Source organism: Sciurus vulgaris, assembly GCF_902686455.1.
Source record: "Sciurus vulgaris genome assembly, chromosome: 5".
NCBI lineage: Eukaryota > Metazoa > Chordata > Mammalia > Rodentia > Sciuridae > Sciurus > Sciurus vulgaris.
In genome coordinates, this window is record NC_136465.1 from 12,136,854 (window position 1) to 12,153,741 (window position 16,888).

A 16,888-nucleotide genomic window follows, 5' to 3' on the forward strand; every position below is an offset into this window, starting at 1 on the left:
GAGCCCCAGCTTCGCTCAGACAGGAAGCTCCAGGGCCAAGATCTGGTGCCAGCCCTTTCAGTCTGGCAGTACTGAGATTGCTTCCATTTTGTTATTTGTTTTGAAGGATAGATGGGCCCGGAAAGGAGACATTGAACGCAAGTCATTACTCAGCATTTCCATCGTGTTCGATGTTTGCAAAGCACTCAGTCCTGAGCTGCCTGAAGTTAATAAAGGAATTCCAGACTCCAGCCAAGAACTCTAAGTACTTAGCAGATTCAAGAACCCACCCCAAGGCATCTGGCAAAAGCAGGTGCTATTTAAAAAATTAATCCCATAAAATAAACGCTATTGAAAAATATAATCCAATATAATAATCTCTCTGCAAAGCGGACATGCCACTTGGTGGTCACTGAACTTGGAAAAATCATGATGTGGGCTCATGTTCTCAATCTCCCCATTCACACCATGACACGAGTTCACTTTTAAAGAAGAGGCACCGAGTCTTTCTTTGAGATGAAAGCACGGTATGACTGACAAAGAAACTATTTTGTGGTGCGATTAGCAAGAAAACTGGCCTCTGCTGGCAGGATCTACAGCTAGATCTTGCACCTGGATCACCATCTTAAAGGTGCAAGATTGATAAAGTTAACCTTGATCTGCATGAGTGTCAGCTGGGCCAGCACTTCCTGTAAGCACACTGTGCCTGACTTACAAAGTACCAGAAGCTCTTGGGTCTGGGACTTAGGGGACTCTAGTTCATCATATTTGAAACTGATGTGTTTGTGTGTCTGTGCTTATGTTTGGTACAGGTTAAGCATTCGTAATCCCCAAATCCCAAATTCAAAATGAGTGGGGCACTGGCAGACTTAAGAAAAGGATTCTGAGTGGCTTGGCATAGTCTTTCTCCTGACCTTGTGGGGCCTAGGGAACAAAAATCAGAGAGCTAGTCCTGCCAATGAGTTAGCTCTGATTTCAAGCAAAACAGAGTAAGACATAAGGCACAGCAGAGATGAAGACAACGATCAAAGGTTTAATAAGCAGGAATTAAAAGTTGGGATTCCCTAACACAATAAACAAGCATGATGTGGGCTCAGGTTCTCAATTTTTAGGTAGGCACCTAAAAATAGGTCTCAGAATATACTAAGCCAACAGCTGACATCACTGTAGAGGCACAAACCACAATCAGAGCGGAAGACTGAACACAGTCCTACCAGAACAAGCAAGGGGAACGTTCGCACACAGCAACTTTGAAAAAACACCTAAAGAAATTCGAATCTAAACGTCACAGGCAGAGCTTTACACCCCACGATCCTTAAATACGCACTGTTCCCAACCCACAAGGCAGAGTTACGAAATTTAACCTATGCTTTTTACTGGACAATGGGAACATGTGTGTTCATAGAGACGGGATCGTCTGCTAATCTGACCTCCCGAGAAAGAGATGCGGCCTAGAGGGGTTAGACAGGGCTGTGGACTCATGAGCGAGGGAGTCCTGAAAAGCTAAGTCAATTGTCACAAGCGACTTGGTGACTAAGACTGAAGGTTGGCCAGACCTGGGGTAGAAGGATAAAGCAGAAGTAAGAAGAGTCCATGCAGCCCACTCCGACCTCTCCTGCCCCGGGATCGATGGGATCGGGCTGAGCTGTGTCGAAGGGAAAGGACCACGCAAACCCTCAGCCAAAACCTGAAGCAGGCGGCAGCAGTCGCGGCGACTCTGCAACCGTGTGGACGACGGAGCTTGGTGATGCCTAAACCCTGCTTCCCTTCCTCCTGGTCTCCTGGGGCATTTGCCCTTGCCTAAGTACCTACGTGGGGTTCTAGTGGCACCTTTGCCATTCCCCCACTCCCACGAGCATTTCCCCGGGGGCAGCGCTCCACGCAGTGTCTGCCGTAACAAGGATCGTTCGAGAAAAGTCCACACAGCTTCCCGCCTCGCTCCTACCCCAACTTGCTCAGGGGATAACTGGTGGGCCCTAAAGGTTTTTCTTGCTTTGAGCCTCAGCTGCAGTGGCCTGGATACCCTTCCGTTGCTCTTGGGGTTGGGAGTAGCACTGTGGCCATGGGGCGGGGGCCCCGGATTTAGCAAAGCCGAGTGGAAGCCACAAGCCTGGAGCGGGTGCAGGCGTGACCTGTGCTTCACGGACAAACAGCACGTTCTCTCTAAGTCCTGCCCTGCCGACCACGGACAGGTTGACCAGAACTACCGCGCAGGCCTGACCTACTTGAGGAAATACACGGGCAGGACCCACCGCCTGCTCCGGTCCTGACCTGATTTTCTGAAAAAAAAAAAAAAAAAAAAAAAAAAAAAAAAAATCTCAGCAACCTTAGAAAGTCTCTCCCTCGTTTCCACCCCAACCTGGCAACATTCAGTGCTGGGCAGAAAGAGTCCTTCACCAGCAAGGCTGCCCTCCAGCCACCACAGTCCCATGTCCCAGGGTCTCTGGGGCAGACCCTTGTGCAGCCACAGGCTGGGACATCAGAGCAGTGTCTCTTACACACCCACGGCCTCGATTCTGGTGGCTGGCACGTCTGCACCCAGGCGTTGTGTGGATTCGACCCTCAGCACAAAGCTCGTCACCTGAGTACTTCTGGAGTTTCGCTACCACTGGCAAGGAGGCAGAGCGTGCCAGTGTACTGAGCGCCTTATTAACGAGTGACTTCCAGCTTGTCTTCCTCTGCCCCTGGCAGAAGCCCATCCTACTTACCCTCGTACATCTCCAGGATGTGAACGGTGTCACCGATCTGCAGCGAGAGCTCCACATCTTGAGAAGCGTTGTAGTTATAGATGGCTGGGGAAGAGAAGAAAGGGGGAGGGGTCAGAACGCATGTCACGGAATGGCACGTCCAGGGGTGAGTGGATTATTTACTCCACCATCACCCCTCCACCAAGTGCTGTTGTGTCGATCACCCATAAGAGCAGACGGAGAACGGAGCTCCATTTCCACTATCCAACGAATATGGATTGGTCGCCTGCTACACCCCTCGCATACTGTGCAAGAGACCCGGGACAGAGAGACAAAACAAAGACAGGGCCTCTGTGAGGGACAGAATAAAGACAGGGCCCCTGTTTCAAAGGAATGTAGCAATCTAGTGCTGGAAAGGTGTTGAATGAATAATCACAGAAATAACTACTTAATTAAAATAGGCATGAGCATTATGAAAGAAAACACCAGGTGACAAAGAGGAGACCTCGTGGGCCTCTGCAAGTCACTTCCCTTGTTCCTCAGACAATAGCCAGCCTGAAGTGTCACCAAGCCTACGATCGCCAGGATTCAGGGAAGCTATCTCTTGGCTTCCCTGACATAGTACTTTGTGGCCCAAAGGCCACAAAAAAGGACCTCCAGTAAAAAATTATACAAGGGACAACCTTGCCCCAGCCTGGACACCTGGGTAGCAGGGTTGCCCCATCCCTTCTGATCCATCCAACCTCAGTCACCGCTGTCCTTAGGACTGGCAATAGCTGGACCAGGTAGTGAGAAACCACAGGCTTCCTCATGACTGATAAAGACGACGACAAGCCAGTAGTTAGACGGGCAGAGTTCCGTACAGATATTTTACCAAAAAGGACAGATGGGTGAGTAATAAGCTCATGAGATGATATTCAACACAATTAGTCACTGGGGAAATGCAAATTGAAACCACAATCAGATATCATTTCACACCTACTAGAATGGCTGCAATAAAAAGATAAAAAAAGACCAGAGGCTTGGCAAGAATGTGGAGAAACTAGAACTTGCAAACATGGCCAGCGGGAATGCAAAACAGAGCCGCTGGGAAACCAGTTTGGCAGTTTCTTAAAAGTTCAACTTAAACTTACCAAACAACCCAGCAAATCCACTCCTAGGGATCGACAAAGAGAAATGGGACCACAGGTCCACATGGAAACCTTAGGTGAATGTTCACGGCTCCCGTGGTGGACCAGAAGTTGGTTGCCCAACAGAGATGCACACTGAATACCTGGAACCTGTGTGTGCAAAGAGGTGACTGCGTTAAGGACTCTGAGAGGGGCAGCTTTCCCTTAAGTATCGGGTGGGCCCTAACTGCAATCACACATATCTTTACACACAGAGGAGCCAACGTCAAGATGGCGGCAGGGATTGGAGTGACGTGACCTTGCATCTAGGACTGTAGGCAACCACTAGAAGCCGGAAGAAGCAAGCAGCGGAATCTCCTGAGAATATCCAAGGAAGCACAGACCTGTCCACACCTTGATTTCAGAACTGTGGATTCCGGAACTGGGATAATAAATTCCTGTTGCTCTAAGCTACCAAATGTGCAGTGATTTGTTATAGGAGCCACAGGAAACAAGATGGCAGCATTATTCACGATAACAAGAGGTAGAAACAATTCATCAGCCTATGACTGGATGCACAGAACACGGCGCAGCTGTCCCTTGGTGGCCACAAGGGATGGATTCCACCAGGTCTCGCATCCCTTAGACACCACGCTGTGGCGTCTGCCTATCACCTGAGCACGTCCTCCTGCACACTTTGCCACCTCCAGATTACATACAGGATGAAATAAAATGCAAATTCTAGGCAAACAGTTGCTATACTGTATTGTTGGGGAATAAAGAAAAAGAAAAAAAAATGTCTATACATGTTCAAGACAGATAAATTTTTCTTCCCAAATACTTTTGATCTGTAGTTGATTCAGGTCATGGGTGTGGAACCATAGATAGGGGTTTGACGGAAAATCCATGCAACAGATGACTACTTAGCAATCCAAAGGAGTGCTATAGAGACACGTGTCATAACAAGCATGAACCTCAGAGACGATATGCTCAGTCAAGGAAGCCAGATCCAAAGACCGCACAATTAATGGCTGCATTTATTTGAAATATTTAGAACAGGCTCTCTTCAGACAGAACAGCAGATCACTGGTTGTCTAAAGTTGGGGGTGAGGGATGGTGACTGAGCAACCTACCCATTCAGGAGCTTTCTGGGGAGATATAAACGTCCCCAAACTGCATTGTGGTGATAGTTATACAACTCAATAAATTACTAAAAACCATGGAATTGTATAATTAAAATACATGGGCTTTACGGTGTACAAACTATGTTTCGATGAAATGCTGCTTTTTTTTTTTTAAGTGGATTTATTTTTTGCCTTCACTCTACAGATGAGTGATCTGGATCCTTCCAAGGAAGAAGAACCATCTGGAGACTCAGCTCTAGTCATGTGTCCCCCAATGCAAATCAGGTCTGATGAGTGCCCAAGGAAGGTCACTGGATCCACCTACATGTCCCCAGGGATCATGAAGAAAGTCCTGCTCATAACTAGGACAGAGAGGTGTCTGTGCCAGGGGCTTCCCAAGCTGCAGTGCACCCTGCCCCTGAGCCTGGCTTCCACACAATCTGCAGTGAAGGGAAGGAGCAGACGTCCAGCCAACTCTTTCGAGTGGCCTCTCCTTTACAAAGAGAGACCTCCAACTAGTGTTCTGTGGTCCCAGCACATAAGTCTGGACAGACTGTGTTGGAACTTACTTGCGACTGAGCTTTTGGACCAGACCATGAATTCAAAACAAGACTGACTGGTGAAGCAGGTCAGGAGGACTGCACAGAATCCAAAAAGGAGGAGCAGGTTCTGGACTCTGAGACTTGCCTGTGGGTCCCCAGGCCACAGCTGTGGTGGCGCTCAAGTTCAGCGCCTTCATCTGCCGGCTAGTTTACTCAAATGCTGTGCCTACTGGGTATGTGGCAGGTCTTCTGCAGAAACTGGGCTTCACATCTCTGGCTCCCCTAGGCCCAGGGTACTGCCTTTCAGTTAACAGGTTCCCTCCACCAGCGCCCTCTCGGTTGGAAACAGGAAGAGCGAGGTCACTGTGTCACATGTGTTGTGCAATGACCAGCTTCGTGTCTTCCTGGTTCTTAGTCACCTGGGAAGTAGAAGCTCTGCAAGGTTGCACCTATGGGGCTGTGGGAAGTACCTGCAGGTAGGCGCACCCATTTTTGAAAACCTTAACCTGACACTCACGTGCTCCAAAAACTGCCCCCCGTCTTAATTGCCCACCTCTGACTCTACCATTTGCCAGGTTCCCCCCAAATTCTATGCTGGACTTGGGGTTTACCCACAGCCTGTCTCTGTCATAACAATCCCACCTCACACCCTACAAACAGCTATTGGCCCTCTTACCCAGAGTGCACTTTCTTCTCTAATGTCCCAGGACAGTTTTCCCTTCCAGCACAGTCTGGGTTTGCAGTCAGAAAATCCTGCCTCGTTGTCTGCCGCCAACCAGAAGGTAAACGTCCCTCAAATGGGGACCCAGCTACACGTTACTTTTGAGTCTTTCCCATGACATGGCACAGGCTTAATCCAAAGATGGTACTCAGGGCACAATAATGACTTCAAAAAAAGAGACAGTTTTTAAATAAAAATAAAAACTTCTGTCCAATCTGCCAATCAGTTACCACTTCTTCCCCAAATTCAAGACACACTTCTGCTTTCCTGCAAGGAGGCAGTTGCAGTTTCCCATCACTCAGAAAAGGGACTTCAAGACACCTCTGGCTGTTTTCTGCTTATCAGACAAGAAAATAAAAACTGCCTTTCCGACCTAAGCTTTCAGAGAGGCACGTAGGGAACACACTGCTTCAATGACACTTCTCAGAGGGGAGGACTTGCCATCCAGGACAGCTGTGCAGCCCGGGTAGGGTCTCTGGGCAGAAGGACAACCAGCACCCACTCATTCTAACCACACCCTCCACACCCCTTCCCTGAACACCCCTGAGACTTCCAGTGCACCTGGAGGCTTTGCTTTTGTATAGATCATGATAAGCGTCAGGAGTGGATGCCATACCCACGTTGTTCGGCCAGGAAGCAAGCAGCCAGGCTGTGAGGCTGGCCCGAGCATCACCCTGGACCAGGACGGCCCATAAAGGTGAAGGCGTGCCCTAGAAGAGTGGAGAAACAAAGGGGAGAGCCTAGATTTCTCCCCTTCAATGAGAATCCTAGCTGCAAGACAAGCTTTAGCCTACAATTCCCTGGCTGGTGATCACTTTATGGGCTGGTCTGGTGTGAGTCTGACAGCAGGAATATAGTTACTGCATTTAGCAGGCTGTCTTCGCCCTAGGATGCAAATAACTGACAGAGAAAGCAGAAGAAGGAAAACCTCAGGTTAAACACAACACAGCTCCAGACCCAACCTGACCACTCTCACACTGCGTGACAGTCGGTCGGTCAGTCTCATCCTGGACCTCAGTTCTCATCTGTTCAACAGGGTCTGGACCAGAAAACTCAGAAGGTCCCTTGGCTTGAGAGTCCTGATTCATGAGGTGACAATGCAGTCAGAGAAACATGCTGTGCTGCTTTGAACTGGCAGGCACCAGCGCAATCTTCTGTTTTGTCTGAGGAAATTAAACAAGAACAGGGAGTCGCTGTATATAAATTGCCTTGCTGTCTGCTGTGTGCAAGGTTGGGAAAGACAAATTGCTGGAATTCTTCCCTGAGCAGCTTACTGTTTATATCAGCAAAGTGTAATTCTGCAGAGCCAAACAGACAAGACAGTATGTCTACCATGTAAAATAGTTTGCATTTTACCAAATACTTGATTGGGCTTTTTTTTTTTTTTTTTTTTAACTAGGCTTAATGGAAAGAAGAAAAAAGAAAGAAATAGTGAAGTCTTGGGGTTATGCAATAAACAGTTCATAGCACATATTGGTTGCAAACAGGATCTGGTTTGACCATGAAAAGCCTATATGTTATTAGTAATAAATCTGTCTAATGGTTATTTTGTGAATCCCCAAATTATAACCCCCTGAAGAAAAAGTAAAATATTTCATTTTTTTCAACTCATCATTTGACAGATATTACAAAAGAAGGTTCCAGCAAATACAAAATGGGGACCCAGTTTCAGTATGCTATTTAGAATATCCAAAAGATTATCAAATTTGTTTTTTTGTTTTTTTTTCATTTTCATCTCGATCTGTCTAGTTTCGGCCATTAGTTTCACAAAAGCTGGTATCTTTGATCTTCCACACCACTTCTGAGAAAGGGGAGCTCATGACCATTCATTGGTAACTACTTAGAAATTTACTTTTTTTATGGTACTGGGGATTGAACCCAGGGGTGTTTAACCACTGGAACACATCCCAGTCCTTTTTATATATTTAGAGACAAGGTCTCGCTGAGTTGCTAAGTGCCTCGCTAACCTGCTGAGGCTGACTTTGAACTCATGATCCTCCTGCCTCAGCCTCCCGAGTTGCTGGGATTATAGGCGTGTGCCCAGTGAAATTTACTTCTTAAGGATCATCCACATATAGATTTGTGGAATGAATATGCTGAATTGGAGAGATATTTCTCACATGTAAATTCAAATGTGATTTATTGACTGGCTCACTGGTACCAACTGAGTATCTCAAAGTCATCTCGTTCAAATTAACATGAGATTAAGTTTACACAAAACGTTTCAAGAAGGAAAGTTGAAACAAGTCAATCTGAAATTACAGAACAAAAAGTCTACGAACATGGGGAGTTTTCTCCCACAGTTTCCCCATTTAAAAAAAAAAAAATGGAGGCCACAGGATGTGCTTCACATGGTTTTGAGGAGCCCAAAAATGAGAATTTGTGCAGAGCCCCTCAGACTATGGCTAACACCTGGGAGGCACTGAATAACGGGGAGCCAGCTTCCCCTCTCCTCCTTCCCCTTTCTTCTCAGTCCAGTTTCTCACTTTGGCACCTACACACCTACATCCTCAAAGATGGCCACTGTCAGCCCCACCAATAAGTCAGTGGAAATCACTCCATGAAAACTGCCGATCAGGGAGGACTGCAGAGGTCAAAGGGCAAGTTAGCCTCCAAGGTCCTCACAAGGGATGGGTAGGCTGAACAATGAGGGCAGCAAAGCCATTTTACTGCAGGCAGCTAAGCACAGACTAGAGACCAGCCCCCTTTAAAAGCAGGACCTGATTCAGGGGGTATTTTAATATTTTAACCATGTCCTTGTTGCTCTTCAAGCAGTTCTGCAGTGATTCGACTGAGGACCAGGGTATCGTCCAGAATACCCATGATGCCCTCGCCATGGACTCACTACAGTCCCCTCAGTCTGCAGACATCAGTGAAGGTCACATGCAATGTCAATCATGCCTCTGTTTCTGTTAGTCTCTCTTCTTTTCCTTTAAACTCTTTCTTGTTGAGCAAAACAGGAAAAGTAAAAGAAAAAAAAAAAATCTGAGGACAGCTTGCGTTTTCACCATTAAGGAGAAAATCTGTTGGCTCGGACACCTTCCTCCAACCAGATCCAACACCTCATTGGGCGGCTCTGGGCACAGGTTCTCATGAAACAAAGACCAGACAGATCGAAGACCAGAGTGGTCCGATCAAGAGTTACTGCATCCAAGTTAAGAACAGAAACCAAGACTGAGGAAGAGAGTCTGAAGATTCCAGCCAGAAACTGCTGTGGAATCTAGAAAAACGATGTGAGTGAGTGTAACAGCGGAGAAAGCCAGAAACGAGAGACCAGGAAACCACTTGGTCAACTCTTGTTTCATAAGTGCGGAAATGGACATCCAGGGTGTGTGTGTGTGTGTGTGTGTGTGTGTGTTCAACGTTGAAAAGTGAAGTGAAGCAAAATTATAGCCACACTACTGAAGATACTTGGCCACAACTACCGTCTGGGACTTTCAGGCCAGTGATTTAATCTTTTTAGGCTTTGGCTTTCTCATCAATAAAGTGATGTTGAGGCTCGTATCTTACCTACCAATATAATGGGTTGTAAGAACAAAATGAGAAGGAACATAACAATGAGCAACATGTCCCCGAAATGACCAAAAGCACACCTCACCGACATAAATCCTGCAGGTTGACACACCTTCAGATGTATTATTCCCGTGATTCATAAATGTTAGCATGCATCAGAATCACCTGGAAGGTGTGTGAAACAGGTCCTAACCTCAGAGTTTCTGATTCAGCAGTCTGGAAATGGGGTCGGGGGACCTGCACCTGTAGCATGTTCCCAAGTACGACCAACTCTGCTTCAAAATCCTCAGCATTCCCGTATTACAGCCTCACAAAGAAGAAAAGGCTAACGAAGTCCTCATTTTATAGAGAAGAAATGTGATCTCTGGGAGACGAAGAGGTCTTCAGTGTTACACAACTTTGGCCTTGGACTACCTATGTCCAAACTGACTCCATGCTTAGCAATTCTTATTGGAGGTAATTTTATCGCAGGGTGCCTCAATTTCCTACCGGTAAAACAGGTGTGATTATAGCACCTCACACACAGGTCTCTTGCGAGGATGAAGGGCTACTAAACTTAGAGCACTCAACGACCCTGGCTGTATGTTAACTACCTTTATCGCTATGGAGTCGCAGCTGAGCCTCCAAAGCAGGTCAGAAGATTCGTTTTTAATCACAGTCCACACAAATGGCCGTTGGTACCACAGAACATTAGTGAGTGCCACAAAGCAACCTCCTCCTCCTCCTCCCCCTCCTGCCCTACCCCCACCTCTTCCCCTTCTCTCTCACCCTCCCCTTCCTCCTCCTCCTCCTTAATTTTAGAGACCTTTAAAACTGGAAGACTTTGATGGAAATTCTGTTTCTAGACAGAAAGTGGCTTGCTGAAGACGCTATAGCTAGTTCCAGAGGCAGGATTGCAGGAGCAAAGGTGGAGAAATTTTTTTTCAAGGGCCACACAAGTGAACTTCACAATAAACTTCACCCAGTACTCAATTATACTTCTAAGCAATGAAAACCAGGAAGGAGTAAAAATAAATGAGCAAGAAATGGTCAATCAATCAAATAAACAAGCAAGTGAACAGCAGCAGGTCAATGCACACATGAGGAGCTAGTCTAGAGATAAATTTACCTTCTTCTATGTGCTTTTAGCAATCAAATACAATTTCTTTTTGGGATACAATTAGTTGGAGTCAATTCAATGCACAAATACAGAAATCCTCTTCAATCTCGTTTCCTGTAATCTGAAGGAAGGTAAAGACGTTATTTCTAGGATTTAATTTTAGAAGAAATAAAAAAAATCTAAATTCCACCAGTGGTATTTCATGGTAGTCACTTGTCACTTTAAGATGGAAAGTGAACTTTCTTTTGAAAAAGGGATTCCATCTTCAGCTACATATACAAATACAAATACATCCTTTGAAAAGGGATTCCATCTCAGCATCCACATTTGAGAATAACCAAAAGTTGAGCAGAAAAGTCTGGCAATTTCAACCTGCCTTTCGAGTTATCCCCAAAGCAATAAAGTATTTTAGGCATAAATGCTCATAAAATAAAAATAGAGTTCATAAAAGATGATCCCCCTAAAACTTAAAATGCAATCTAAATGTTAATAGGAAAATAACGTTTCCCAGGAGAGATTCAGACTTGCTTGTTTTCTGCTATTTAAAAATAAAAAACGAGAAGCACTTTGTACTTTCATCCTCTCCTGCTCAAGATGGTGGCCTCCCTGGCAACTGGAAGCATCCACTGCAAGGACTTCGAGATCCCCCCACCACCCCTACCCCTGCTTTTCAGGGTTCTTTGCTGAATAGAAGCCATGTTAACTATGGAGTCAAAGGGAATGTGTCAGTTATTCACATTAACTCATTCAATTCAAAGGCAAATGCACTTTGCATCAAAGCAGTCAATCAGAGTTCATGGAAGTATTGAATGAAATCTGAGCCAGTGATCAAGAGCGCCACCTCATCTCATCAAAGCCAGGCCGCTTTGTTGCCAGGAGCTGATATCAGCACCTTAGCCTCTTGTAAGACTCCGCAAGAAGCAGCACAAATGTCACAGGAAGAACAGAAGATATTTGAGAAACCTGAAAAGTCCCCAAAACCTGTAGTGGCTACCTCAGATGGCTCCCGACTGGGAGGAGGGCTGGAGTCTGCCACTGCATGTCAATACAGAACAGCCACCAAAGACACGCCTTGCTGGGGTGTGGGGATCCTACCAGGAGCAGGAGGCACCAAAGGCTACCCGAGATGGAGGGTGTGCCTGCTGTGTTGGACATGATGCTGACTGGCAGAAAAAAGAACAAAGAAAATGGGACTGGCTGACCACGGGGTGGAAACCCTGGGCCCGGGAGTAAGACCTCCAGAAGAACAGACACGTGAACACCTAGAAGCTGCAGTTACTTTTGCCAATAGACTCGCTGGTAAGATCTCTCCAAAGAAAGACAAGGGATTGGGGGTAAAACTGACACCAAGACTCTTCCATTCGTCAGACAACACAATCACAAAACAGCGGAAGGAAAAGTGCAAAAGCTGACCAAAGGCCTTTATCCTGCTCCCCTGGAAATCACTGATGCTGTTAAGACTGGACTCAAGCAAGGGAATGATGCTGAGTCACAGAAATTTGGAGAGCTGGCAGCAACCAAAGAATTGAAGGACTTGATGGGACTTTATCATGGTCAAGTCCTGGGCAAGAAAAATAAATCAGGAGCTCCACAGAAGGATGTTAAGCATCTACCTATTCTTGGTGTGGGGTGGTAGGAGCTGGCACCACCCAAAGTCTCCTTGAATAAGGGACTGAAGGCCCTTCTTAAAGATACTACAGCAGCTGGACGGGGCCAGGGACAGCAACAAGCGTTCCAAGGACAGAATGCCAAAGTGAAGAAGAAAGCTGTAACATCATTGCAAAGGGATTTCAAACTCAGCCACCTGACTGGGCAGCTTGATTACCAGGGTTTTCAAAAGGCCCACATGGTGACTGAAGCTGTTTTTGAGGACCTCAGTGTTAAGCACAAAATGGTAAAGGAAGTAGAAGCGGCGATGACAGATCCCTGTGTCTTTGCCAATAACACATCTGCTTTCCCAATCAATGAAATTGCTGTTGTCAGCAAAAGACCTGAGAAGGTGATTGGCATGCACACTTCTCTCCTGTGCAGCTACTAGAGATCATGGCAAACCAGAAAACATCCAAGGACACAGCTGTTCCCACTGCAGCTGCTGGTCACAAGCAGGGGAGGTCATCATTGTGGTTAAGGATGGAGCTGGCTTCCACACCACCAGGTATCTTGCACCCATGTGGTCTGAAGTCTTATGAATCCTCTAGGAAGGAGCTGACTCTAAGAAGCTGGTTTCCCTGACCACAGGCTTTGGCTTTCCTATGGGGGCTGCCAACCTGGCAGATGAGTTAGTGTGGAAAAGTGACTCATGTGACATATCTAGGCGAAGCCTTTGTGGAGTGGTTGGAGGTAGAAACCTAGATTGCTGAAAGAGATGGTGTCCAATGGCTTCCTGGGTCACAAGTCTGGGAAGGGATTTTACATCTCTCAGGAGGCTCCATAGATGAACAGTCTTTTGGCAAGTCCGAGACTGCTTGCTAAGCCTGAAGTCTCCTCTGATAAAGATGTTCAGTCCTGCATGGTGACAAGATTTATGAATGAGGCAGTCCTCTTCCTGCAGGAAGGGATCTTGGCCACACCTGAGAGGTAGATGCCGGGGCAGTCTTTGGCCTTCGCTTCCTCCCTAGTCTTGGAGAACACTTCCATCTGTGGATCTATATGGTGTCCTGAAGATTGTGGACCGGCTCCGGAAGTCTAAAGTTGCCTATGGAAAACAGTTGGCTCCATGCCAGCTGCTCACTGACCACGCCAACAGACCTAGCAAGAAGTTGTACCAGTGAGCAGGCTCCCCTGCCCTGCCCAGTCAGTGCACTAACCCAGCTGCCAGCAGTGCTGCTTCAGCAGTGCCACCTGGGGGTACCAGGCAGCAGAGGGAAGACCACACCTAGCCTTGAGTTTGTTCCATCAGCGTGGGCCATCCCTCCTTCCTGGTGAAGTCTGACTATGAATCAGAGTTTGCAAGTCGCGTTGAAGGGTGGAGCCCACCGTGCTCCTGTTAGGAACCCTGACGCTAAACCAGTAGCCAAGAGCCATCAGGGGCCACCTTTGTCAGCTATCCCTCCCGGGAGGCCAGTGGTGGCCAGGGCATTCCTGGACCCAGCCCAACACAGAACAACAATAAAACCAAAGTATCAGCCTCAAATATAAAACATAAAATAAAAACCACTCTAAAAGTAGTGGAAAACGGATTTGCTGGTCTTGCCCATTCGCATGTCGTACTTCATTTCAGGGTAACTCGGCACAATGACAGCTGGTATGCAGTGACATACTGAAGTGCACGGGTCCCCTGAGGAAAGGTGACGGTCCCAATTCTGCAGCTATCTGTGAACAGAGGAGACCTGGTCCCACCTGAAGGGAGCACAATGCATGTGCCCCCCTCCCTCTCCACTCACCCCAACCCATCCTCCTGCCCCACAGGAGAGTGCTTAGCGTATCAGGGCACAGGACTGTGCAGGTGAGGAGAAAAGACTAAAGGTGGGTCTCAGTTAGATGACTCTGCTTTCAGTCGCTCACACTTGACACCTAAGGTCATCTCAGACTTGTCACCGTCTCTCTCCATTCCTGCCACCTTGGATTACCCTTCCTTGCCTAAAGTTCAAAATTACTGCCTTTGGATGGTCCTGCCTCCAGTCTCCCTGCATGTATGAAACAAGACCAATAATGACATCACAGGGCTGTTGTGCAGAGGAAGTATTTCTAAAACACTTAACACGGGAAGTACTAGCTATCAGCAGAATGATCACACTACTCTGTGTAACTTCTGCTACTCGAATACTCTTTAAACACTACGTATGAAGTCTTATGCCCCAGCTCCAAATCTTCCAATAGCTCCTATTTTCTACCAATGCATATGACTTAACTTCCAAAGCTCCTTTCTGAGTATTTTTTTTGAATCCCCCTGTTTGAATGACCCTTGCTACTTTCCTCCATGTGACCAAATTCTCTCCATAAATTAAATTTACAAAAGGCTAAATGGACCACAGGAGGCTGGATCATCTCAGCCTTCAGTGGAGGACCGTGGTCAGCCTGGTACACATAACTTAGAGCTTAATCAGCACAGCCTGCTGTGTGACGTGACCTGCCCAGCTCCCTCCTGGGGCTCCATACAGAGGCATGACCCCACCCAGAGGCTCATGTCTGGCAAGGTCCATGTGCAACAGGCTTCCTCACACAGGGCCTCCTGAAGAGGGATGCTCATCAGTCACAAAAGAGGACCTTTGTCCATCAGTCTGAGACTTCTCTCTCTTTCTCTCTTTTAGTTGTCGATGGGCCTTCATTTCATTTATTTATTTGCTGTGCTGAGAATGGAACCCAGTGCTTCACACATGCTAGGCAAGTGCTCCACCACTGAGCCACAACCCAGCCCAGTCTGAGACTTTCCTCCCCTCGGTGACTCCATGCTGACAGCACCCTCTCTCACCTGGCAGAAATACATCACGGGTGGGGATACAAATGTCACAGCCTCCTGATGGAAGATGGCAGACCAGGAGTCCTCTGTGCTGACAGTTCTGTGGCCTTTGGAAGAGGCTGAGGGACGGGTAAAGTCAGCTGCCTAAGCTTAGCGCCATCTCCCCCCTCAATCCCTGTCAACAGCGTTGTCACTTACCAATATCTGAATCTCTTCTCTGCTATCTCACTTCACGCGTTCTCTTTTCTGAGCTTTCTGATTTATCTTGTTCTTGATCTCCTGCTCTGTGGACCCTGGCCCCCGCTTCCCCTGCTGGTACCACAACAGGTCATCCTCTGTATAAAGAGCCTTTCTTGGTAGTTGCCAAGCATTGGGAACAACCCCGAATTCCTTCAGTGAGAGAATGAATAAACAGGCTGCGGTATATCCATACTCGGTGACAAAAAGCACAACGAGGGACACACACAACGTGAATGAATGGCGGACTCGAAAGGTTATGTGCAAACTCTGCAGCTCCATTCACACGTCACTCTGGAGAAGGTGAAGCTACAGGGTAGGACAGAGCAGTGGCTGCTGAGGGTGGAGAGAGCAGGGGCTGGCTTCCAGGGGATCCGCAGAAGGAACCCCTGGGCTGAGGAAAGCACCCACATCCTGACCGCCATGGGGCCGGGTGACCCACCGAGTGCCTGAGTTCACAGAACTAAGCAGAGCGGCAAATGGCCGGCTGGAACTTCAAATAATGTGGCCTGGAATCATCTGTCCAGCAAAAGCTGTCCACATACTTGCTTTCCTGGGTAAAGGGAAAACAGTAAGTTTGATGTGTCTTCACATCAAAGGTGAAAAACAATTTGGGTTGGACGAGGTATTGAACCTTAAAAAATCATACAAGTGCTAAAATGTATAAAGAAAAATAGAGAACAATGGCTCTTAACTTTGGAGGGGGAAAAAAAAAGACCTTTCCTAGCTGGTGGCCAGGTCACACTGCAGAAAGACGAAGGTCTGGTCTATAAAGATGAAAAAGCCGGCAGCACAAAAGGCCATAAAGGACAGGAAAAGGAATCACAGAGAAACAAAGTACGACATATATGAGAAGACAGAAAAATGTGACAAGATGTAAGCCAATCACGAAGAAAAAGGGAAGCTTGTACGCAAGAGGAAAACGAGCAAAGAACATGAACAGGACCATCACATCAATGCAGAAACAGAAATGCCCGTCGAAACATTAAGAGTGTCCATCATCACCAACACAACGGAGTGGAAATTAATCAGCAAAATACTGGCAGCACCTAGAGGTAGGCAGGCCATGTGGGCGGCACTTGGTGGAAATGCTCAGGAGCCCTTGGCAGGGGCCTTCTGGAAATTCCCCTTGCATTTCAGAATGAACAGGTGGATTGAGGCATGAGAGACAGAATCACAGCACACAGCTGGTGAGTGATCAAGATGGTCTTATGAAGGTAACCTCCACCCAGGCCAAGAAACCAACCAGCAGCCGCTTCCAGAAGCCTCCATCAGAACCCCATCCAACTTCCTCCCCAGATGTAACCCAGTCTCTCCTGACAACAGACTTGTCTACGTTAAACCTACTGTGAGTCCTTACCTGTTTTAAAACTGCAGAGACAGCCTGAATCAGTTACTGGTAAGATGTCCATGATTTTTTTTTCAAAGTTGAAAACAGTATGCTCTACTATTTATGTAAATAGTATGTCCCATTTTGT

At 47.1% G+C, this 16,888-nt stretch overlaps 1 protein-coding gene and 1 pseudogene across 3 annotated transcripts in view; one reads left to right on the forward strand and one right to left on the reverse strand.

The window, feature by feature from the left end:
- The window catches only part of DOCK5 (dedicator of cytokinesis 5), a 191,523-nt gene that overhangs the window by 130,760 nt on the left and 43,875 nt on the right, over positions 1-16,888 (reverse strand). The window contains exons 1-2 of one of the 2 annotated variants that reach the window (XM_079139030.1): positions 5,469-7,901; positions 2,688-2,771 (exon numbers count right to left, since the gene is read on the reverse strand). In XM_079139030.1, the coding sequence (XP_078995156.1) occupies positions 2,688-2,771; positions 5,469-5,496 (112 nt within the window). In that variant the 5' untranslated portion in view covers positions 5,497-7,901. Of the gene's footprint in view, positions 1-2,687; positions 2,772-5,468; positions 7,902-16,888 lie in introns of those variants that run through there. The other variant, XM_079139029.1, reaches the window with a different exon arrangement.
- LOC306662155 (trifunctional enzyme subunit alpha, mitochondrial-like) lies at positions 5,893-15,082 on the forward strand (annotated as a pseudogene). The gene is made up of 2 exons: positions 5,893-5,917; positions 12,079-15,082. The product of its transcript is annotated as a trifunctional enzyme subunit alpha, mitochondrial-like (transcript).